The sequence below is a fragment of the Protomyctophum parallelum genome (assembly GCF_964188405.1).
Source record: "Protomyctophum parallelum genome assembly, chromosome: 14".
Taxonomy (NCBI): Eukaryota; Metazoa; Chordata; class Actinopteri; order Myctophiformes; family Myctophidae; genus Protomyctophum; species Protomyctophum parallelum.
This window is the reverse complement of record NC_139709.1, coordinates 20,064,513-20,085,442: the sequence shown is the minus strand read 5'-3', so window position 1 is coordinate 20,085,442 and position 20,930 is coordinate 20,064,513. Positions and strand designations below refer to the sequence as shown.

The window sequence follows — 20,930 nt, the reverse complement described above, 5'->3', positions numbered from 1 at the left end:
GCTGTGATTGTCCTAGAGTGGTCCACCAGTGGCCCTTCTGATTCACATCGCAGAGGTCCAAAGGCTGTTCCTTGGTTTCACAAGGCATTTTTCAAAGTAAAAAGGAATTAGTTAGAATGTAGTCTACTATATGTTCTGTTTCATAATAGCGATGTAGCCATCTACAATATATACCCAACATGTTTGACTGAAATGTAGGCATTTACTGTATTCCCAATCTGTTCCATAAAGAAAGTCATTCGATCGGATTACATAATACACATGACACATCAGTCATTTCTGCCATTTCTAATATATGCGAATAGCATGGACGAGAGTTTGATACTGTATGTGTGCACATAGTGACGAGAGGTTTCACTTTTTCCGACTTGAGTGTGCAGTTCAAAGTCAAAGTCCCATAAAATTGCTGTCACTTTGAGTTTGAGTTTGAGTTGACTGTTTCCACCTTATGTTAACGACACTCAGCTACTGTACAAACACAAGATCCCTTTGTGTGCGAATGAAGGACTGGAACTAGGATTTTAATGAATCAACTACAAGTGATTTCAGGTAAACCTCTGAATTATTAAACGTTTATTCAAGATATTTGCTAATTTGTTGGTTTAATTGTGTTTTCTTTAATGACAACGAGCATCGTCACTCAGTCTATACTCTGTTGGGTGCAGGTTCAATTTCAGAAATGCGATTTTATCTAGTATATCCCAATGAAATATGATTCATGAATTCATCAAATATAGTCAAAAGAAGCCATTAGTCAACTGTTTTGTTGTTGACAACATAACACTATTCCTAGATTTCCTACACACATTTCGTAAATATGTGTAGGAATGAATGGAAATATGGAATATTCCCTCATGTATACTTATATTGTGTTTAGGGAATAGGAAAGCTGTGGTTTGGTGATGCTGAGGAAGGTAAGCCCCCCCAAATCTTTATTTCTATACCATATTCTGTACAATCTCATGGGATATACAGTATATGGGCTTTAATGATATTTTGTTCTCTTAATGCTCGTTTAATTTTTTGGTTTCAGTTCGTTTCCAGAGTGGATTTGCTCGTTTCATTTCAGCTTATTTTAAATGTTTTGTTTCTGATAGTTTCATAATTATTATTATTATTACATTTATATATTTTATTATTTATTTATAACAGGGGTATTTGTCAGGGAAAACAGTTAAGACATTCAGAGTAGGTATTAAATACACTGTACAATACAAACACTTTGTGAAGGCAATTGACTCCCGTCTCAATCAACACCAATGCACCTTATGCTTGTTGACAAATTTGAACAAATTGACAGACTAGAGACACATTTTCCTGCACAAGTCCTGACAGTTTTACCCTTGTGCTAATATAGCCTGCCTGCTTGCTTGCTTGTAATCTTGACAACCAGGTCAAAATTCATGTCTAGGTGAGACAATGTGAAGATCAGGGAGACTAAATACAATTATATTGTATTTACATACTCTTTTTTTCCGTTATTCTTGCTCTGGATAAACCATCATGTTCCTGTTGAAATACAATTCCTTCAAGGAAATACTGTAAAATGTAAACTGTGTGGTGGTAATAACTGAATCATCATAAAACATTTACCCTACTTGTACTGTTTTCCGTGTTCCCAGGGGGAGTGGGTGTGGGTGGACTCCAGTATTGGGGTGCTCATCGGAGCCAGGGTCAAAGTGACAGATTCTGGTCACCAGATTCTGGTCGACGATGAGGGAAACGTAAGTGTGTGCATGTGTGTTATTAAGACCAGACCACTGCTGTGGCGTCCTTTAGAAATCACACACACTCCACATCTGAGATCTCAGATATTTTGCACACGATACATCTGCTGAGTTTAATCTAAATTCAATGTAGTTGCTAACACTGAGTGGAAACAATTCTGAGATAATCGGATCAGTGACACGGTTGATTCTCAAAGCAGTGGCCGTACTGTAGGTATGTTAGTGGTTGTTCTTGCCGCAGTTGAAGCAACATTGAAATTAGGCAGAGATGTCCAATCTTCTGCCAACATAAGATTATACTTAACCTATTTGGGGTCCCATCATTGTCATTGTACTCCACTGTTTGATGCAAAGCATTCTATATGTCGGTGGTTCACAAAGTGGGCTCTCGGGACCCAGAGGTGTCCTTGAGGGACTTCCAGGTGGTTCCAGCTAAATGAGTTAAACACATCAAATTCACTTTAACCACTTTAACTCTACATAGGCTATTTTCAAAAGATCTTGGGAAAAAATTTGAATATGTTTGAAACACTAATCTACTATGGGACGTAAGTCAGGACTTGATCACTCCCGGCTGGGTCACCTGAGTGAGGGGTATGATGTTGCGAGACCCGAAACCCCGATGACCTTGGGATACATCACTGAGGATACGTCCCAGGTGCATCCAATTATGTATGTATTTTGTTATAGTTCTTCTATTTATAGTGACTCATAGGAATAGACTAAGTGACAACCAGGAATAGTCTGGTGACCACCGGAGAGACGGGTGGCAGCCGGAAATTAGACGGCACCCGGGAGCAGTATGGGTTAGCGCCCCAGCCTGTGTCTTCCGTGAGGAAGAAGCCCAACAAACCCACGGACGGTGAGGCCTTTAGGAGGGCCATGCAAGCCTCAAGCGGAGCCGGCGGCACCACCAAGGGCAAGGTGGAGCCTGCGGAACTGTTGCGGCTTGAGAATCCACCATTCCTGAATAAAGTGCCTGGTGCTGGGAGTCTGGTGCAACGCACAGGTCCTAACCTGGTGAGAGCAGGAGTGGACCTGGTGAGACGTAGGAGGGGCCCGGACAGGTGTCAACCCACAGAGCCTAGTCCTTCCATGTGCCAGAATGGTACCTCCCAGTCCCGGCAGAGTAGTTCAGGAGGAATGGATTGTGTGGCCCTGGTTTTTCCCTAATGGGACTTATCGAGGTTAGCTACTGGGACGTAAGTCGGGACTTGATCACTCCCGGCTGGGTCACCTGAGTGAGGGGTATGATGTTGCGAGACCCGAAACCCCGATGACCTTGGGATACATCACTGAGGATACGTCCCAGGTGCATCCATTTATGTATGTATTTTGTTATACTATGGGTAGTACCTGAGACAAATGGGGTGAACTCCACAGGCAAAAACATATTAATTTGGGGGTCCTTGAGTAGGATAAACACTGGCACCGCATGAGTTTTCCTGATGTGATAAACTGTCAGAAAGACTCAGAAACAGCTTTTGTTGCGTTCGTTTATGTGCTAAAGTCAATGAGACCCTATTTTGTATTTCTTAAATTGCTAATAAACAACGCAACGGAGCGAAATAATTCATGGAATGCCTGCCCATAATAAGGTAAGAAAACAACCCAAACTCTAAATAAGTGGTCTTACCCTTTAAGTATTTTTTGAAGGGCGCTAGCCCCTCCTATGCACAGCTTTGTGTGTAGGTGTGTTTGAGTGTTTTGAGTGTGATTTGTGTTTTATCGTATGCCTGACTCCATTCATTCCCGCAGGAACACAATCTCTCCCTGGAGCAGCAGACCTCGCTCAGGGTCATGCACCCTACGTCAGTGGAGGGGGTGGACGACATGATCCGCCTGGGTGACCTCACCGAGGCTGGACTCCTACGGAACCTGATGGTCCGACATAAGCAAGGCATCATCTATGTAGGTTCCTTACTTCCTTCCTCAACATACCAGTATACTCTGTAAAATCCTGATTGTTCATTTAACTCGGAGTGTACAAATGTAGCCAAATGGATCCATAAGATACCACAATATGCATTCTCTGAATGGGTTAAATTAACCCTGATGATTTTGCTGTGTAGGCCTATCTAAGCATACACATTATGCATGAGCTACAACAGGTTTGGCCTGGCATGATCTTCATATCATGGCGGTCTGATAGACACCATTTTCATTCATATTCATCGACTGTCCATATTCATTGATAGATGTGCTCACTCAGAGATCCCGTGGAGACATCTAGTGCCAGCAGTGATTTATGAATAGTTTCTATGGTTTGTTTCTTGACCTGTACCTCACCTTTGTTTCTTGGCCTGTACCTTACTTAGTGTTATCTTAAAATTATATTAATCGTCTTGTTGGATTATTTAGAACCTGTTCATTAGCCATATTCTACTCTGCGATTATTTGCATGTTATGTAGAAAGATGCCAGGCCATTATTGAGCTGGCATCCTATAGCGTTTACACGGTTTTTGTTTGGATATTTTACTGTTAGACTGATGATAGGTTCTTGGCTAGGTTCTTGAATATTTCTATGCATTTGATGTATTACCTTGTGTTGTCCTTGCTTATTGTAAGTCGCTCTGAATTAAAGGAGCATTCAGTGATTTAGGTTATTTGGAAAAAAACACGGTCCGCCCGGTAACAAGATGTGCACATGCACGCACTACAGTGGCGGGGACACAAGACAGGCCAACAGCACACACACTAAGGCTCGCCCCTGCTTGATCAATCCAATCTCTATCCTGATTGGATGAAGGCTGGGCCACCTAGCCAAAAACGAAACCTACGGTTTTTTTTCCCTCAGGGGTTAACTGGGGACAGGTAGGAACTTCTTATATGGTCAGCACACTCGGGAGGATTATCACAACAAAACCAAAAGTGATATTTGTATAAGTGAAATCACTGAATATACCTTTAAGAGAAATTGTAAATTGTTATTCTGGCGAGGAGTGGGAAACAGGGCCGGATTAACACCACTGAGGGCCCCTGGGCACTGAAGCTAGAAGGGCCCCCCTTCACGTGCACGCAAAAATTTTGCTGTTTTGTAGCCGTTTTGGGGCAGTTTTATGCCGTTATATTGGCCTATTTCCAGTCACCTACCCCCCCAGAGTGACAGCCAATCTAGCGCATTGTTGCTGCTTTAGACACAATTGCACTTTTCAGCTGCCCTTCTCACCAACAATAAAACACTAATATTTTTAGACACCATTTATTTCATTCGGATTAGCAGGGAAATTATCTGTGGAACTAAAAAAATTAAAAGGTAGATCCGGCCCTGGTGGGAAACCCCACCCCATCCAGTCATATGACGTAAGAGGAGTGGGAACCCCACCCCATCCAGTCATATGACGTAAGAGGAGTGGGAAACCCCACCCCATCCAGTCATATGACGTAAGAGGAGTGGGGAAACCCCACCCTATCTAGTCACATGACGTAAGAGGAGTGGGAACCCCACCCCATCCAGTCGCATGACGCAAGAGCCAAATGGCCTCTGTACTGTATGAATGGTCAAACATTTACAGGCAGAGAAATGCAGGACACTTCACCTGTCCCTTTCTTGTCTCAGATTCCATGGCTGTCAGTTGGAAACCTTGTATGTCCAAAACAGATTACTTTTCTGGAAATGTAAAGAAATCACCTGCCTTCCAATGGATCCAATGTAGTTATTATTTTTTTGTCTGTGTTAAAGTTATATTCAGTGATTTCACTCAAAAAACCTTAGGTTTCGTTTTTGGCTGTGGGACCCAGCCTTTCGTCCAATCAGGATAGAGAGTCAAAAACGAAACCTAAGGTTTTTTGACCCCCAGGGGTTAACTGGGGACAGGGAGGAACTCCTTATATGGCCAGCACACTCTATAAAATAAGTGATATTTGAATAAAGTGAAATCACTGAATATACCTTTAATACTTTTCATTGATTAGTTTAAATATTTATAAAATCCAGCACAGACTAGATTTAACCACTTTCAGCCTGGTTCAACCTTGATCAATAATAACAAAATACGTTCTCATTTATTAAAAAAAAAAGAAAAAAAAAAAGAAAATTAAATATGGAGATACAATGTTTCTGCCCGGACAGACAATACAGTATTGTAAATGTACTGTAAATGTAACTTTCTCATGAAATACTGTATTACCACAATAAGGACATGTTATTTTTAACATAAGGACATGACCTTATGTTTATGTTATGTTTATGTTAACATGTCCTTATGTTTAACATAAGGACATCTTGCTATCTTGGAATTATATCAACAGCCATCAAAGTTTATTGTCGTGCTGTTATTTTCTGTTTCTTATCAGACATACACAGGCTCCGTGCTGGTGGCAGTGAACCCATACCAGGAACTACCCATTTATACTGGTGACCAGGCAAGTCTGAACCTAGAACTGATACATACTTTCTGCCGTTAAAATCGGGGAAAGCTTCTGTGTAATTTTTAATTTAAGCTATAGCAACATACTTTCAGGATTTAGAACACAAATAGCAGATATACAAGCTCACAGCACATCACCTCTTGTAGCTTGTACATCTTTTAAACATTTTTTTTTATCTTGAATTGTTGAATCATTTTGTTTCTTTTTTAACTCATCTGGGAGTCCCTGGTACAAAACATTTTCAGGTGGGGATCATGTGGGTTAAGTGGTTAATATTGTGCTTTTCTGCAGGTGAGACTGTACCATGGTCGCAAGCTTGGAGAGCTCCCCCCACATGTCTTTGCCATCGCGGACACTTGTTACCACAACATGAGACGCAACCAGAAGAGCCAGTGTTGCATTATCAGGCAAGAATATCCACATTCTAAAAAATATGGTTTTTGGTAACAGGCCGACATTGATGGATAAAGGATCAAGCGATAACTATTTCTAGTTGTAGACAGTAAAAGGTAAATGGGGCATTTATATAGTGCTTTTATCCAAAGCGTTGCTTGTGCATTACATTCACACACCGATGGCGGAGGAAACCATGCAAGGCACCAACCTGCACATCAGGAGCAATTAGGGGTTCAGCATCTTGCACACAACACTGTGTAGTAGGAGCAGCAGTAGTAGTAGTAGTAATTCTGTTTTCAGAATATAAGCTCCCTCTATAATTTTTTTTATTCATCTTTGGTTTGGTTCATAACTTCTTGACCTTTACTCGTATTACCTTTCTTGTGTTTCATTCTTATTACTCTTTCTGGTGCTGTCATGACACCTGCTTTTCCCTCCAGAGATCAATAAAGGTGTATCTTATCTTATCCCATCTAATCTTATACTTTATATATACGTACGATAATACGAAATACTTTCTGTTTCTGTGAATTCCCCCCCCTTTTGACTCTCTCTCTCTCTCTCTCTCTCTCTCTCTCTCTCTCAGTGGTGAGTCCGGAGCAGGAAAGACAGAGAGCACTAAGTTGATTCTGCAGTTCCTTGCTGCAGTTAGCGGTCAACACTCCTGGATTGAACAGCAGATACTGGAGTCCAACCCAATTCTAGAAGGTACTATATAATGGCGGTACAACACGTGCGTGTGTGTGGGGAAGGGGGGGGGGGCACACACACACACACACACACACACACACACACACACACACACACACACACACACACACAAACACACTAAAACAGTAAATACAATAAGAAAATCGACTTTTGTGCATCCTACTACAGCTTTTGGAAATGCCAAAACTGTTCATAATGACAACTCGAGTCGGTTCGGGAAATACTTGGAGATCTTCTTCAACAAAGATGGAGTCATTGAAGGTGCATGTGTGGAGCAGTACCTCCTGGAGAAGTCCCGTGTTTGCCATCAAGTAAATACACACCCAGTAGTCAGAGCTTACTTTTCCTCATCGTTCACTATGGGCAATCCATAAACTACATCAATAATTGTATATAGTATAGGTAATTAAATAATGTACAGTATGTATGTATAGTTATTGCCTGGGTCAAGAGTTCAAAACGTTTAATCCCTATCAGAGTGGATATCTGATCCATCCACTTTTTGGGTGTTAAACATATTTGATTATGGTAGTTCAACTTGACATAACAGTACTATATTATAGTACTGTTTGTAAGATAATTCTATGGTCATCACAGATTGGATGTCAATGTTACTGTGAAGAAAACAGACCATTAATGCTATAGCTATAAGTGTATTTCCTCACAATATTGTGCATACACGTAGGGAAACATGAAAGCAGCTTATTTCCTTGATTTGGTTTTGTGTGTATTATATATATATATTTAAATCACTCATTATGTAGTTATTTGTACGCAGTAAAATCCTCAGTGTGCAAATGGATCCAAATGGACCGTCCTAAAGGGTCAATTTGTCTCCATTTGCACACTCTCAGAGTTAAATGAACACTCAGAATTTTACAATTGTAAAAGTTAACTGTTGTTGCACAACCCCAGGCCCAGGGGGAGAGGAACTACCACATGTTCTACTCCATGCTGGCAGGGATGACAGCAGAGCAGAAGAAGACTCTGTGCCTGGAGGACGCCGCAAAATACAAATTCCTCACAAGGGTAATTACAGTTCAATTTGGAAACCCAAGTTCTAAAATAAAATTAACCAGACTCCCCAAAAAATGTTCTCAGCAAATTCGTGACAGATGTGTACAAAATGTGGATCTGGTATTGCTGTGTAAGATACATCTGACAATTATAATCGATATAGCATTTAAAAGTAGGTAAAGCAAACTCATAGAGCCTTTAAACATACCGTAATCTTACTGAATGTCACAGGCACACTATTTCCTAATGACATTTTCCACCTCTGATCACTGTGATTGGCTGAGACGTGCAGACGGAGCGGGTGGATGAAGCACGGACCGAGAGACGCACAGAGGGAGTGCTTGTTTAGTTGTTTTGTTTCACGTGATAACCTATGCTGGCACTCACTGGCCTAGCGGCTTGCTCGAGCGGGCCTCATGAGCCTCAAGGCCTTGCTGGCTTGTTTACGAATCTCAAACAATTGCGTGAAACAAAACAAGTGCTCCCCGAACAAAACGAAAAAAACAGAATCACATACAACCAAATAACAGTTGATATGATCTCCCTATAACTCGTCTGATATCATTGTGCATGCAGGGTGACTGTATACTGTGTGAGGGACGTGAAGATGCCAAGGACTACACACGAATCCGCTCTGCTTTGAAGATCCTGACCTTCACAGAGACCCAGTGCTTGGAAATCCTCCAGCTGTTGGCAGCCATACTGCATCTGGGGAACGTCGGCTTCGAAGGTGGAGCCTCTCTGGTCTTCTCCAGTTCAGCTGGAGGGGATTACACAGTCGTACAGAATTCGTTCAGAATTATAAAATATCAGAGATAGTAAGGTGATGCCATGTTACGAGTATAAGGTTATGAGTAAGGTTATGATATGAAGATTTGAAAACCAACGTTGAAAGTCACACACTCACTTTTCCATATTTTCTTTGCAATTTTGTTATTGCCTGTGGTCCCTGTCACTGCCCTTCACTACTACTGCTGGCCTGGTGATTTGTCAGCCGTGTTTTGACGGTGAGGAGTTTCACTGAGACAATTTAACAAAGTTAAATCCCCCCCAGATCCACTCTTCCTGTACTTTTAAACAGCTTTCAAACAATTACTTTGTCTATGAAACTCCTTCCTCTGTCGTAACCACATGAGAAACCAAAATCAACCCACCTCCTTACCAAAGACCAGGAGAACACTGCAAGATTTCTAAAGTGACACTACCTGCCACTGAATCAGAGAGAAAACAGCAAGAAGATTGGTACAAATCCTGACAACTTCGGCGGCCCTAAATCTAACCATAACTATTTCAAATTTGATTGTCAATTGATTGCCAGGGCAGTGCACAGCCTGGTAGTAAGTGCTGCCCGAGAAGCGAAATTCAGGGCAAAAATGTCCCTTAACCAAGATGCACATGCACATTAGGCTATGTATTGTACATGCTCAAGAGCTTAATACAATATAAATATATATTATATTATATAATTGATCTACCTAATAGTCAAAAATGGTATAGTGCAACTTTACTCTTTACATGTTATATTGTTAATTTCTTATAGAAGAGATTGATCCTCTTTTCATGTTTCCCATCAGCTACGACCTCCAGTAACATGGATAGCGCTGATGTCAGCACCTCAGAACACTTCAGCCTTGCGGCTAAACTCCTTGAGGTGAGCCTTTCTCTCCTTGTGCTATTATTTATACCTAGAACAAAAATAGCTCACATCTGTGTCATGGGGATATGAGTGAAGAGGAATGCTTCTAACACAGTAAATCAGTGTCTATTGTCTCTCTGAAATTAATGGTAATAATTCAAATAACAGAGTCAGAACGACATTTGCAATTATGAGGTTTATACAGAATACATTCATTGGATTCCTTACTTGCTGAGCTATTGTTGGAGCTGGATGCAGATTTTCCTTTTTTGGGGTTGAAAGAAATATTGGCTGCACAAAAGGTAATTGGCACAGAGATATTTGGTAACTCTGTACTTTTGGTCCAATATTTCCTCCTTTTTCTTCAGGTACAGAGTGCATCCCTTGCTAAGAGTCTGACCCATCGGTCGTTCCGCACCAACAGGGAGAGGGTGACTAAACCGCTCAGCACTGAACAGGCCTCTGACTGCAGAGACGCCTTTGTCAAGGTAACGGTGGCCAGCCACTGGTTATTTACTATCAGAACAAAACATAACACAACTTGTGTGCTCCATCTGGTGTGATGGCTTTAATTTTTCAACATCTGGGTCCTGTACATAACAACTTCAATGATGGGTCTGGGACTCTTCCAGGCAATATACAACAAACTGTTCATATGGATCGTCAAGAAAATCAACAGTGTCATCAATAAGACGGCAGCCAAACGCCCCAAACATGCCTCTCAGTCCATCGGCCTGCTGGATATCTTTGGCTTTGAGGACTTTGAAACAAACAGGTGATGTTGAGGTCTCAGTTCTAGCTGAAGACTATACTCTATAGTAACCAGTGGTTCTCAACCTATGGGGGAGGGGGAAGAAAGAAAACTAAATTAAGTAATCAACAAACTATACTATAAAAACTGGTCTAACGTTGGACAAATTGTCAAATAATATAAGAATGAGGCAAGAATTGTGAAAATAGCCAATCCACAAGATCGTTGTGATCTTGTAGATCGGCTATTTTCATAATGTTTATCTGTGGAGCTTGTAGATCGGCTATTTTCACAATGTTTAACTGGGGAACCGAGTCAAACAAAATTGAATGCCTCAACTTCTACAGGCAAGTTGTCAGGGTGGGGGTCCCCAGTTCATCTTGGTCATGGCCTGAAAAGGTTGAGAACCACTGCTCTACCACAGTAGATTACACCTATAGCCATTTCTAAATTAACTCAATAAATATCACTGCTTGATTTGACAGCTTTGAGCAGCTGTGCATCAACTTTGCCAACGAGCAGCTCCAGCAGTTCTTTGTGCATCACATGTTCAAGCTGGAGCAGGACGAGTACCTGAAGGAGGGCATCGTCTGGAACTACATCGGGTTCTGCGACAACCAGCCGACCCTGGACCTGTTGGCCGGGACATCCTGTAACCTGCTGGCGCTCATTGATGAGGAGAGTCATTTCCCAAAGGTATCGTCGTCCTGTTGTTGTTCTCATCATGTGAAGTAATGATTGAGTAGGATGGTTTTAGAATATGTTTATGCTGCTCAGTATATATTTTTAAGCTTGAATAAATGTGTCAACTCACTCAGTTTTAACTTATGAGTTCAGGTAGCCTAAGAGCCCAGGTGTCAGGGACCCAGGATTTCTAGCCTGGCTGTAATTAATATGATGGGTGAAATGAGATTTGGTGGTTCACTACACTACTAGAGGGGTTATTGAGTATTGTTTTTGTCGGGTCAACAGGGCACAGACATGACTATGCTGAACAAGATGAACCAACAGCATTGCAGAAACATCACGTACATCCCCTCTAAGAGCGAGCACGACACAGATTTTGGGATCCGCCATTTCGCTGGAGTAGTTCACTACGAGTCAGAAGGTACACAAACTAATCACTTGACCTTCCTTATTTAATATCTCATTAGACATAATAATCCTGGCCCGCAAACAATAGCTGCAGAGTAATGATTTGAGGTTCTTTTTTCTTTTTCTTTTTTGTATTCAAGGATTCTTGGAGAAGAACAGAGACGCGATCAGTTCTGACATCATGAAGACGATTGAGTCGTCCACAAATAAGTTACTTCATGTGATTTTTGAGTCTGAGCTTAAGATCAATGGAGTGAAGAGCACCGGCAACAGCAAGATTGTCATGACACCCAAGGGTTCTCTGCGGGTATGAAACAAGTGTAACTTTAATTCTAAAGAGCCAACAAAACAATTGTCTAATCTATGATCATGTCAGAAACCAGTGTATATGGACATAGCATTTAACAGTCACAGTTGCTAAAAGTGCTGAAAAGTTGCTAATCTGTGGACTATGGCAAATCATCATTGTATCCGGTGAGCCAGTAGGGTAGGCTACAATAGCAGTCTGGAGACAATTGGCGTAACGCCTACATTGGGAGAAAAATGTGGTAAAAATAATTGGCTATTTCTAAAACAAATACATAAATAGTCGTTATTGTACGCGTCATTGAACAGTAGTGGTCTTCCTCCTGTGACTTCACAGGGCAATAAGGGCATGGCTGATGGCCGCAAGCAGATGCCGACGCTGAGTGCTCAGTTCCGCCAGTCTCTGGACTCCCTGATGAAGAAGCTGTCTGCCTGCCAGCCGTTCTTCATCCGCTGCTTCAAGCCCAACGACGATAAGCAGTCCAATGTGAGTTCCTAAATGCCCAGGACCCCCAAATAGCATAGCCTCTGGCTGTGGCCCCCAATTGGCAAAACAGATATCAAATTAAAAAAAAATATATTATATAACAAATAGTGAACATATAATATATAATAACACCACACAAAGTGTCTCTGTGTTTCCGGAGCTATCCTCACAAACCTCTGGACTGCTCAGCGGCAGAATATTTTGCACATACCCTGTATTCTAGTCTCGCGTGGTCAGACTCTTGCCTCCCAAAATTTGCTTACAATGCTACAATTCCAATGCTTCCGTCATACAGTCTGGAGAACGGAAGCTCTGATCATGAGCAAGTGAAGCCTCCTCCCCACTTCTATCATCTTAGCATGTAGCTTGCTGTTTAGCAGAAATGGTTATGAAAAAAATAAAGACATATAAAAAAAATATGCCATTGTGGAATAGTTGGGCCAACGAAGAACCTCTGTGCATTTAATTCATCTATGTGAATTTACCGGTACCTATTTAACTTTCATATTTTATAATGGAAATCAAAGGGGCTCCCTTGCTTACTGATGTCATCAGTATAGTGTTATCCATTATGTCAGAAATAAATAATAAAATCAATTGGCATGCAACCTTTATTGTCCTTTTGCCCACAACACAATCCCTCAATACCAATTGAATCATGCAGAGTGCAGACAAGGAATCCGAGCTCAAATCACATTTGAACCCATTGTTTATTCTTTCACTGAGCAGTTTTGTGCCATGTTACAGTATAATTCATTCATTCGTGTCACCTTCAGACATTTGACAGGGCGTTGTGTACACGCCAGCTGAGGTATTCTGGTATGATAGACACCATCCGTGTCCGGAAGTTGGGATTTCCCATTCAACATACCTTCAAAGAGTTCCTACAACGTTACAGAGTGCTTCTCAGAACGACAATTTGTGACCCTAAAACAGTAAGTGATGGCCTACTCATGATGATGTTAATATATTGCTTAAGATGCTAGGTGACTCTGACTGTGATATATACAGTACGTAACATACAGTATGAACCAGCATTGTGGTAAGAATGTGTGCGACCCACTACTTTTTTTTTTTTTTTTTAAGATATTTTTTTGCGGCTTACGCCTTTATTGATTTTTTAAGGGATAGAAAGTAGGCTGACAGGAAACGGGAGAGAGATGGGGGGATGACATGCGGTAAAGGCCGTGTCGGGTCCGGGAGTCGAACCCGCGGCACACCGCGACTGGATCACCAGTCCGGTGCCCAGACCGTTACGCTACGGCCTGGGCCACGACCCACTACCTTACTTAAGTGTCAAATTGTTTTGTTGAACCTTTAGGCAACAACTGTGGCCTGTTGTGAAGCAATCTGCAAGGCTACCATAACAGAAGGGGGAGACTGGAAAATAGGCAAGACCAAGATGTTCCTCAAGGTGCAGAAAACGTGTATAATTTCGCCTTGTTTTCCAGGCGTTAATACATGGTTTTGTATACTACATGTGATAACAATACTATGAACTTATGGCCTCATGCTAATTGACAACATTATGATTGTTCATCATTGGTTGGATGGTATGAAAACATCACACGCGTGTGAAATGAGGGGTGCTCTTATCATCGTACATCATCATGACGTAAAATAGACACTGTATATTTTCTCAGACACTGAGACACTATGATGTAAAATTGTCCATTCATTGTCAATGAGAATTTTATATTTGTGTAAGTTTGTGCACACACACCAAAAGCTTTATATAAGAGGGGCTAGCAGCTCATGAATTGAAACACAGTCTTAGCAGAGGTATTATCTTAATTGACATTTCACCCAATTTCAGGATGCACATGACTCTCTCCTGGAGCGCGCGCGAGAGGATGAACTCAACAGGAAGGCTCTCGTCATACAGAGAGTCATGCTGGGATACCATGACAGGTATGACAGCAGTATGAAATTACATGATGGGGTCCCTTATTTGGGGTACTTCCGGGTGCTTCAAACGCCACTGAGCAACTTTCACTGAAATGAATAGCTGGGGGTGGGCAGGGCAGTCCACCCTCTAGATATATTATAACTCTATGGCTATAATACACTTACAGTATGTGACACATACGGTATATGGTATAGGGCTCTGTCAGTTGTGGGATGTAGCCGCAAGATCACAAGGAACTGAAGCTGCGGCCAAAATAAAGTCTGTATAACAGGTGGTGCAGCTTTTCACATTTGTAGCACAAACTACGGGCAAAAGTGAAATCGCTACTGGATGTGCGATCGGATGTTGCGTTCCTTTTGAGGATTCTTTGTAAAGAAGGGTCTGAAATGTCTGAAATGTCTAAAAGCCCCTTGATATGTGATCCGGATTTGGGGTAGATCAGATGCTTCGTTCATAATGTTTGGCATTCTTTGTAAAAATGGGTCCCTCCCGCAAACTTTGGAAGGCAATCATTGCCAATGGAATATGGAAAATCTGAATGATACATGACTCAAGAGATCTTGACCTACCGATTTGTGTTGAGTATTTGCTGTCAAATATGTTGTCAATTTAAGCCTTGTTTAGTGAAGGAAGATTGATGGGTGTCATATAGTTAGTTATTAATCAACACAATGATGACTTTTGTCTATTTCTCCTTTTGTAGAAAGTGCTTTGTGAATAAAAGGAGTGCAGCTGTGGTCATACAGAGACATTGGAGAGCTCACACGATGGACAGACGTGTCAGAAAGGTCGTTGAACATCTGAACAGACAGCTCCCAGCTCATACAACATGATGGGTTTCACTTTGTTTATAAATAGAGGTCACCTTGGGCTCCATTTTCGTTCGATCTTTCTAAATACACTGTTTGGGGATTTAGCAGTGGGTAAGGGGTGTTCCCACACTAAAGTTGGTATTTTGGTTACCTGTCTAAATCCCTAAAACACCTCTGTTACCCGTTATATTATGCGTGTAGTTTGGGCGTTACAATAATCAAACCAATCACCGGTCCATGTGCCATTGCCTTTAAGATATCCCATATCCGTTGCCCGTTATGCCCAGTTCTATATTGCTTCATAGCCTTATGGTCTATAGCCCATGGAAGAGTGATGTGTTGTGCTGCACCCGGAATCACGCACGCGGCACAATGCCTGGCACAAATAACTTCTTTGACTATACAATTATATAAACACAATGGACACAAGGAAACTAATTTGGCATATGGTTTACGGGTGCTTTTAAACTCCACTTTGCGCCTTCCCAAATGTGTGTGACCAAAATAGCAATTATGGGGAAAGTGTGCCAGCACGCCCATGACCACACCTCTAGGCGCAAATACCTGTCTCTGCAAAATAGATAGCGGGTGACGCTGGACCAACATACTATTAAGGGACAGAGCAAGCTCCTATATTCGTAATTTTCGGGCAGTGGGTGAATTGCGGGCCGTGTCGCGGGTAAAGGCGGCAACAAAATTGTAGCCCCTTGTCTTAAACCATCTAGACTCAACTAGGACAGTTGGCTCTGTGCATGGACTGCAAATAATTTCCCGATCTACAAGCTCACAACGCATCATGTTTCCCACCAGAATGTGGATGCACAGAGACAAATGAAAGTTAATTAAATATTGAAGTACTACAGTATATCTAAAATGCAATCCCACTTAAAATTATTCCCACTTTTTCCCCCTTTTCTCCCAATTTAACCATTCCCACTTCCCATTGTACACTATAAGTACTGCAGTCCCTTATTGCTGATGACCACTACCGCTTCTTTTCACTTCCTAATTTCACTAGTCGGTCGTAACACTAGGAGGGCGTAATGCATGTGGAGCAACATGCCCTAGGCTCACCCAGCTTCCCTCCCTCGAAGGAGGCCGATTCGGACCCCTGGGCTTAAATTACCCCTGTGCCACCTGAGCGACCCTTAATTAGACATTCTACCTACACACTAGGTAGAAATTACACACAGTTCCAGTTGCTACTCCAAAGTGTAATGGTAATTAAATCTGAAAATGTGCTGTGGTGTTTTCTTGGTTCCACTCATGATTCGTTGTCCGGCGCTCCTTCTAGGTCAAGCATGGCTTTGAACGCCTGGTAGCAAAGGTCCATGCTCGCCAGCTTCAGCTACAGTACCAGCGTAAGAGAGCAGCGACAATCACCATTCAGAGCCAGGTATAGGCAGTGTAAAACTATACTGTGGCTTTTGACTGTGGCTGTGTTTTTACTAGTTCTTTGTAATGTTACACGACTTCTGCATTCACTGTGAGTCATGAGATTGCCTATGAATATAAATGTAATCCAAATTGTATGATTAAAACTCTGTCACGTATTACCAGTCTCACAAAGGTACCAGTCAGTAATAATAATAATCTCAAGGGAATGATTACTAATGGAAGGTTGTTACAAACTGAAGGTACGAGGTCACTTGGCCAGGAAGAGCTACAGGCAAAGCAGAGCGGCAGTCACACACATCATGAGGACTGATGTAAGTGTATGTTCTTGAGAGTTGAGACTGAAATTAACATCATGAGATATTTCGCATTTACACTGTATTTTGCACGTTTCATAGGATACTGATCTTTTTTTCTCTCTCTCTCTCTCTCTCTCTCTCTCTCTCTCTCTCTCTCTCCCTCTCTCCACCCTCCTCCTCAGATCCACCTGTCACTTCTGGACCAAGAGGCACAGAAGCAGAATGCTCTGGAGCTCCAACGTCGATTGGAAGAAGTTCTCGCTCAATCGCGGCTGGCCGCCAAAGAACCCGAGCCAAACAGTGACAAGGAGATGGTGGAGGATATGGTCAGACCGTTCGCCGTGTTGGGGCGGCAAGGGCCAGCACCAGACGGCTTAGAGGTTAGCCGCCAACTTAAGCTTCTCCATATTGAATAACAAGTTAAATGGGTTGTAACGATTCCAATTTTTGCCATGAAAATATGTATTGTCTTTAGTCTGTTGCTGAACATTACTACATTAAACATGTGGCAACTGGAGACAACTACTGTGGCTTTAAACGGACAACATCAAAGTGCTTGACCTCTCAAGTCTCTCTCAACATAAGAGTAACTAAAATGAATTGAACAGTCAACTAGTGCTGCACGATTCTTGCTCAAATTTAGAAATGAGATTGCATAGGTGTCTGAATCTAGATCGCAATCTTTTTTGTATTAATCGCACAGCACTATATGGCGACTGAGTTTTATCCTATTCCGTCCCTCATGTTTATTTTATCAGGACTTGGAGAGGGAGAGTGCCACTCCAGAGCCAGTGGAGGACACCAACACCCATACCCCAGAGCCAGAACCAATGGAACCAATAGCCCTAAATCCAGTGCTGACTGTGGACCGGGCGCCGACTCCGATTCCGGCCCCAGCTCAAGCCCCACCCCCGACTTCGGCCCGGGCTCTGGCCCCAGCTCTAGCCCCACCCCCGACTTCGGCCCGGGCTCTGGCCTCAGCTCAAGCCCCAACCCCGGTGTCTGCTCCCATCCCACCTTCTATCCCAAAAGACTATGAAGATGAGGAGTATGATGACTATGACGATGGCAATCATGAGTTTTCCTTCAGCAAGTTCAGCGCTCTTCACTTCCAGGGCAACGCCACGCATGGTCACATCACCCAGAGACTCAGACAGTCACTTCTCCCCCACGAGGACGAGGGGGACACGCTGGTGAGAGGATGGACAGCACATGAACTATGGACTATTTGCAAGTGCAAAATTACTTTATGTAGAGTTATCACGTGTTGTAAATCACCTATTATTTTCCTACCATATGCCATCGTGATGACATCCCTCTTTTTTCTTGTACATTTGTGTCTGCTCCTTCTCTCTCTCTTTTCCTGTCCTGTCCCAGGCATGCCTTACAGTGTGGTGGATGATTCTGCGTTTCATGGGGGACATACCCGAGCCTAAATCTGAGCCCGCCAGCCCGCTCATCAATAACCGGGGTCAGAAGCATGGGGGGAGAAGGCTCAGCAACCTGGTGGGATTAGACCAGGTGAAACTTACATCTACCTATCTGTGCATCTGAGGAAATTATTTTTGAGTGGTCATGTGTTGATGCAAAATGTAATTAATTCTGATTGTGTGGATTTAAGTACACTCTTAGTGATTCAATCACTTAATGATTATTTTGAAGAATGGTACATTTCATTGCCATACACAAACCTTGGCTAGTAGGCCTAAAGAATTCCTGTGATCATTGAATTTATTATTATATCGCATTATTATCTTACTATTAATCCATAACTACATCCAATAAGAAAAATAGCTGATCTACAAGATCACAATGTGTGGCATCACAATGCATTTGTTTTATGTTGAACATTTAGAAGAAAAAATAAATACATTTTCTTTTTTTATTTGACCAAAATACCAGGTTTAATGTGGTTAAAGTGCAGAGTATTACCCATAAAGCCATCTGGTGCCACAGTATAACGGAATAATTATAATGTCATGAATTGCAATATGTTGTCGACAGAAAATTCTGAGAAAGAACAAGAAGAAGGAGAAGACAGGACAGAGGAGAAGATCTACTATCTTTGAGGAGGTGAGTCATTCTGTCGCCATCGCACTCGCACATAAAACTGTATTGCTTTTTAACATAATGAGTGTTTGTCTCGTCTGGTTTCATTTATCCTCACCAGGTTGAAGAGGGAGAGGATGGAGAGGACATTATGATCGGAGAGGGGCCTACTCTGGATCGACCCATGTCATCCTTGCAGAAGCTGCATGTCATCGTTGGCTACGCTCTGTCAAGACCAGACATAAGGTACAAAATAAATACTGCCATATACATACAAATAAATATATGCCTTTAGTAGATCAGGACATCAGTGCCGATATCATGATATAGCCTAATTTATTTTTATGATAGAAAACGCAAATAGCTTTGTTAGCAGCGGCTGGCGGCCGCTAGGTAACAGGGAAGGTAAACAAGGTGGATGCATTTGGAGTACAGATCAGTAGATATAGAATGCCTTCCAGACAATCACAATGCAAGGTCATAACTAACTGTCATATAATATTGTCCTTTATCGCAACAGAGATATAGTAGAACTATGCTGTTAGGGACAGTCTATCGTGTTTACCATCGCTTATCATGTTTTGTGTTTCCCTGCCTTGGTAGAGATGAGATTTACTGCCAAATTTGTAAGCAGCTGGTGAATAACAGGAACAGGCAGAGCCGTCAGCGAGGCTGGTTGCTCCTCTCTATCTGTCTAGGGATCTTCCCTCCTACAGACCTCCTCATGAAGGTTAGTTCATAATGGAGAGACTGGTACTGTAATGCATCCCTTTCCAAAATGCTTTTACAGTGCAGTATCAAAGACCTAGACAGATTACTGTTTAAGTTCAGGTCTCTTCTTTTTTCTCTTCTCTTCTAGTCATGTCTTGTCTCTTCTGCACTGCCTTCCTATTTTATTAAATTCTCACTCTGTTCTGTTTGACAGTACTTGGAAAACTTCCTCTGTAAAGGACCGGGTGGCTATGCTGACTATTGTACTGAGCGTCTGCAACGCATAGTAGCCAACGGACAGAGAGGGGAACCGCCCTGTTGGATAGAACTACAGGTAAGTGTGGAATTTTCGGACTTTGCAGCACTTTTTCAACTTCCTTTTCACACATTGACACCTGTAACAAATGATGGGCACGTGTCCATCATTATCACTTATGTTAACATTCTTTGTATACAGTCAGTCATCAAGTCAGTATTGTATCTTTGAATTCAACCTAATCATCTCCAAATGCATAGGCATCCAAATCCAAGAAGCCTATGGTTGTATCTGTGTCTCTGATGGACGGACAGAGTGTCAGTCTGTCGTTGGACTCAGCCAGTACTTCTGCTGAGGTCTGCCAAATGGTGGCCAAGAAGATCAATCTTAAAGACACCTATGGCTTCTCTCTCTACATTGGCATGAATGATAAGGTGAGCTGGAAGTGTATTAGTTGTATTTGTTCAGTTAGTCTGTAGCTGGATGGAGTCCATGTCTTATTGCTTTTCACCTGAACACTGCCGATAAACCTTCCCAAGATTTATAATGTATCTATATCTATTCCCTTTTATTTTGACATTTAAAAGAGAATTCCATGCTAGAAGGCTTTCTTACCTTTATTTGTAGTTGTTACATCCCCACCAAAGAGGTCCAGGTGTTATTTTGTGCAAAAGCGCATTATTGGGTATTTCCCCTACCATAAGCCCTCAATGAATTGAATTGAATTGCATTGAATTGAATGGGGCGTTGTGCTAATTAGCTTATTTCCATAGATTTTTTTGTACTATATATCCTCTCTTCATAATGTAAATAGTATCCCAAGCGGCACACTTTACTACTTATTTTGATGGAAATAAGCGAATTAGCACAAAACCCCAACCCCCATTGAGGGCTTACTGTATATTAGGGGAAATAACAAATAATGCACTTTTGCACAAAATAACACCTGGACCTCTTTGGTGGGGACGTAACAACTACAAATAAAGGTAAGAAAGCCTTCT

At 42.0% G+C, this 20,930-nt stretch overlaps 1 protein-coding gene across 1 annotated transcript in view; it reads left to right on the top strand.

Moving 5' to 3' along the window:
* Positions 1-902: 902 nt before the first annotated feature.
* The window catches only part of LOC310871163 (unconventional myosin-VIIa-like), a gene marked incomplete at its 5' end in the record, with an annotated part of 34,568 nt that continues 14,540 nt past the window's right edge, over positions 903-20,930 (top strand). Inside the window, 29 exon segments of the mRNA XM_083782652.1 lie at positions 903-914; positions 1,623-1,724; positions 3,486-3,638; positions 6,025-6,093; positions 6,391-6,506; positions 7,082-7,203; positions 7,375-7,517; positions 8,122-8,235; positions 8,800-8,953; positions 9,798-9,874; positions 10,228-10,347; positions 10,492-10,634; positions 11,096-11,306; positions 11,583-11,718; positions 11,846-12,012; positions 12,349-12,498; positions 13,275-13,433; positions 13,820-13,912; positions 14,315-14,409; positions 15,111-15,186; positions 16,514-16,615; positions 17,096-17,293; positions 17,672-18,106; positions 18,291-18,434; positions 18,918-18,986; positions 19,084-19,208; positions 19,566-19,692; positions 19,888-20,007; positions 20,190-20,363. Coding sequence (XP_083638778.1) covers positions 903-914; positions 1,623-1,724; positions 3,486-3,638; positions 6,025-6,093; positions 6,391-6,506; positions 7,082-7,203; positions 7,375-7,517; positions 8,122-8,235; positions 8,800-8,953; positions 9,798-9,874; positions 10,228-10,347; positions 10,492-10,634; positions 11,096-11,306; positions 11,583-11,718; positions 11,846-12,012; positions 12,349-12,498; positions 13,275-13,433; positions 13,820-13,912; positions 14,315-14,409; positions 15,111-15,186; positions 16,514-16,615; positions 17,096-17,293; positions 17,672-18,106; positions 18,291-18,434; positions 18,918-18,986; positions 19,084-19,208; positions 19,566-19,692; positions 19,888-20,007; positions 20,190-20,363 — 3,906 coding nt within the window.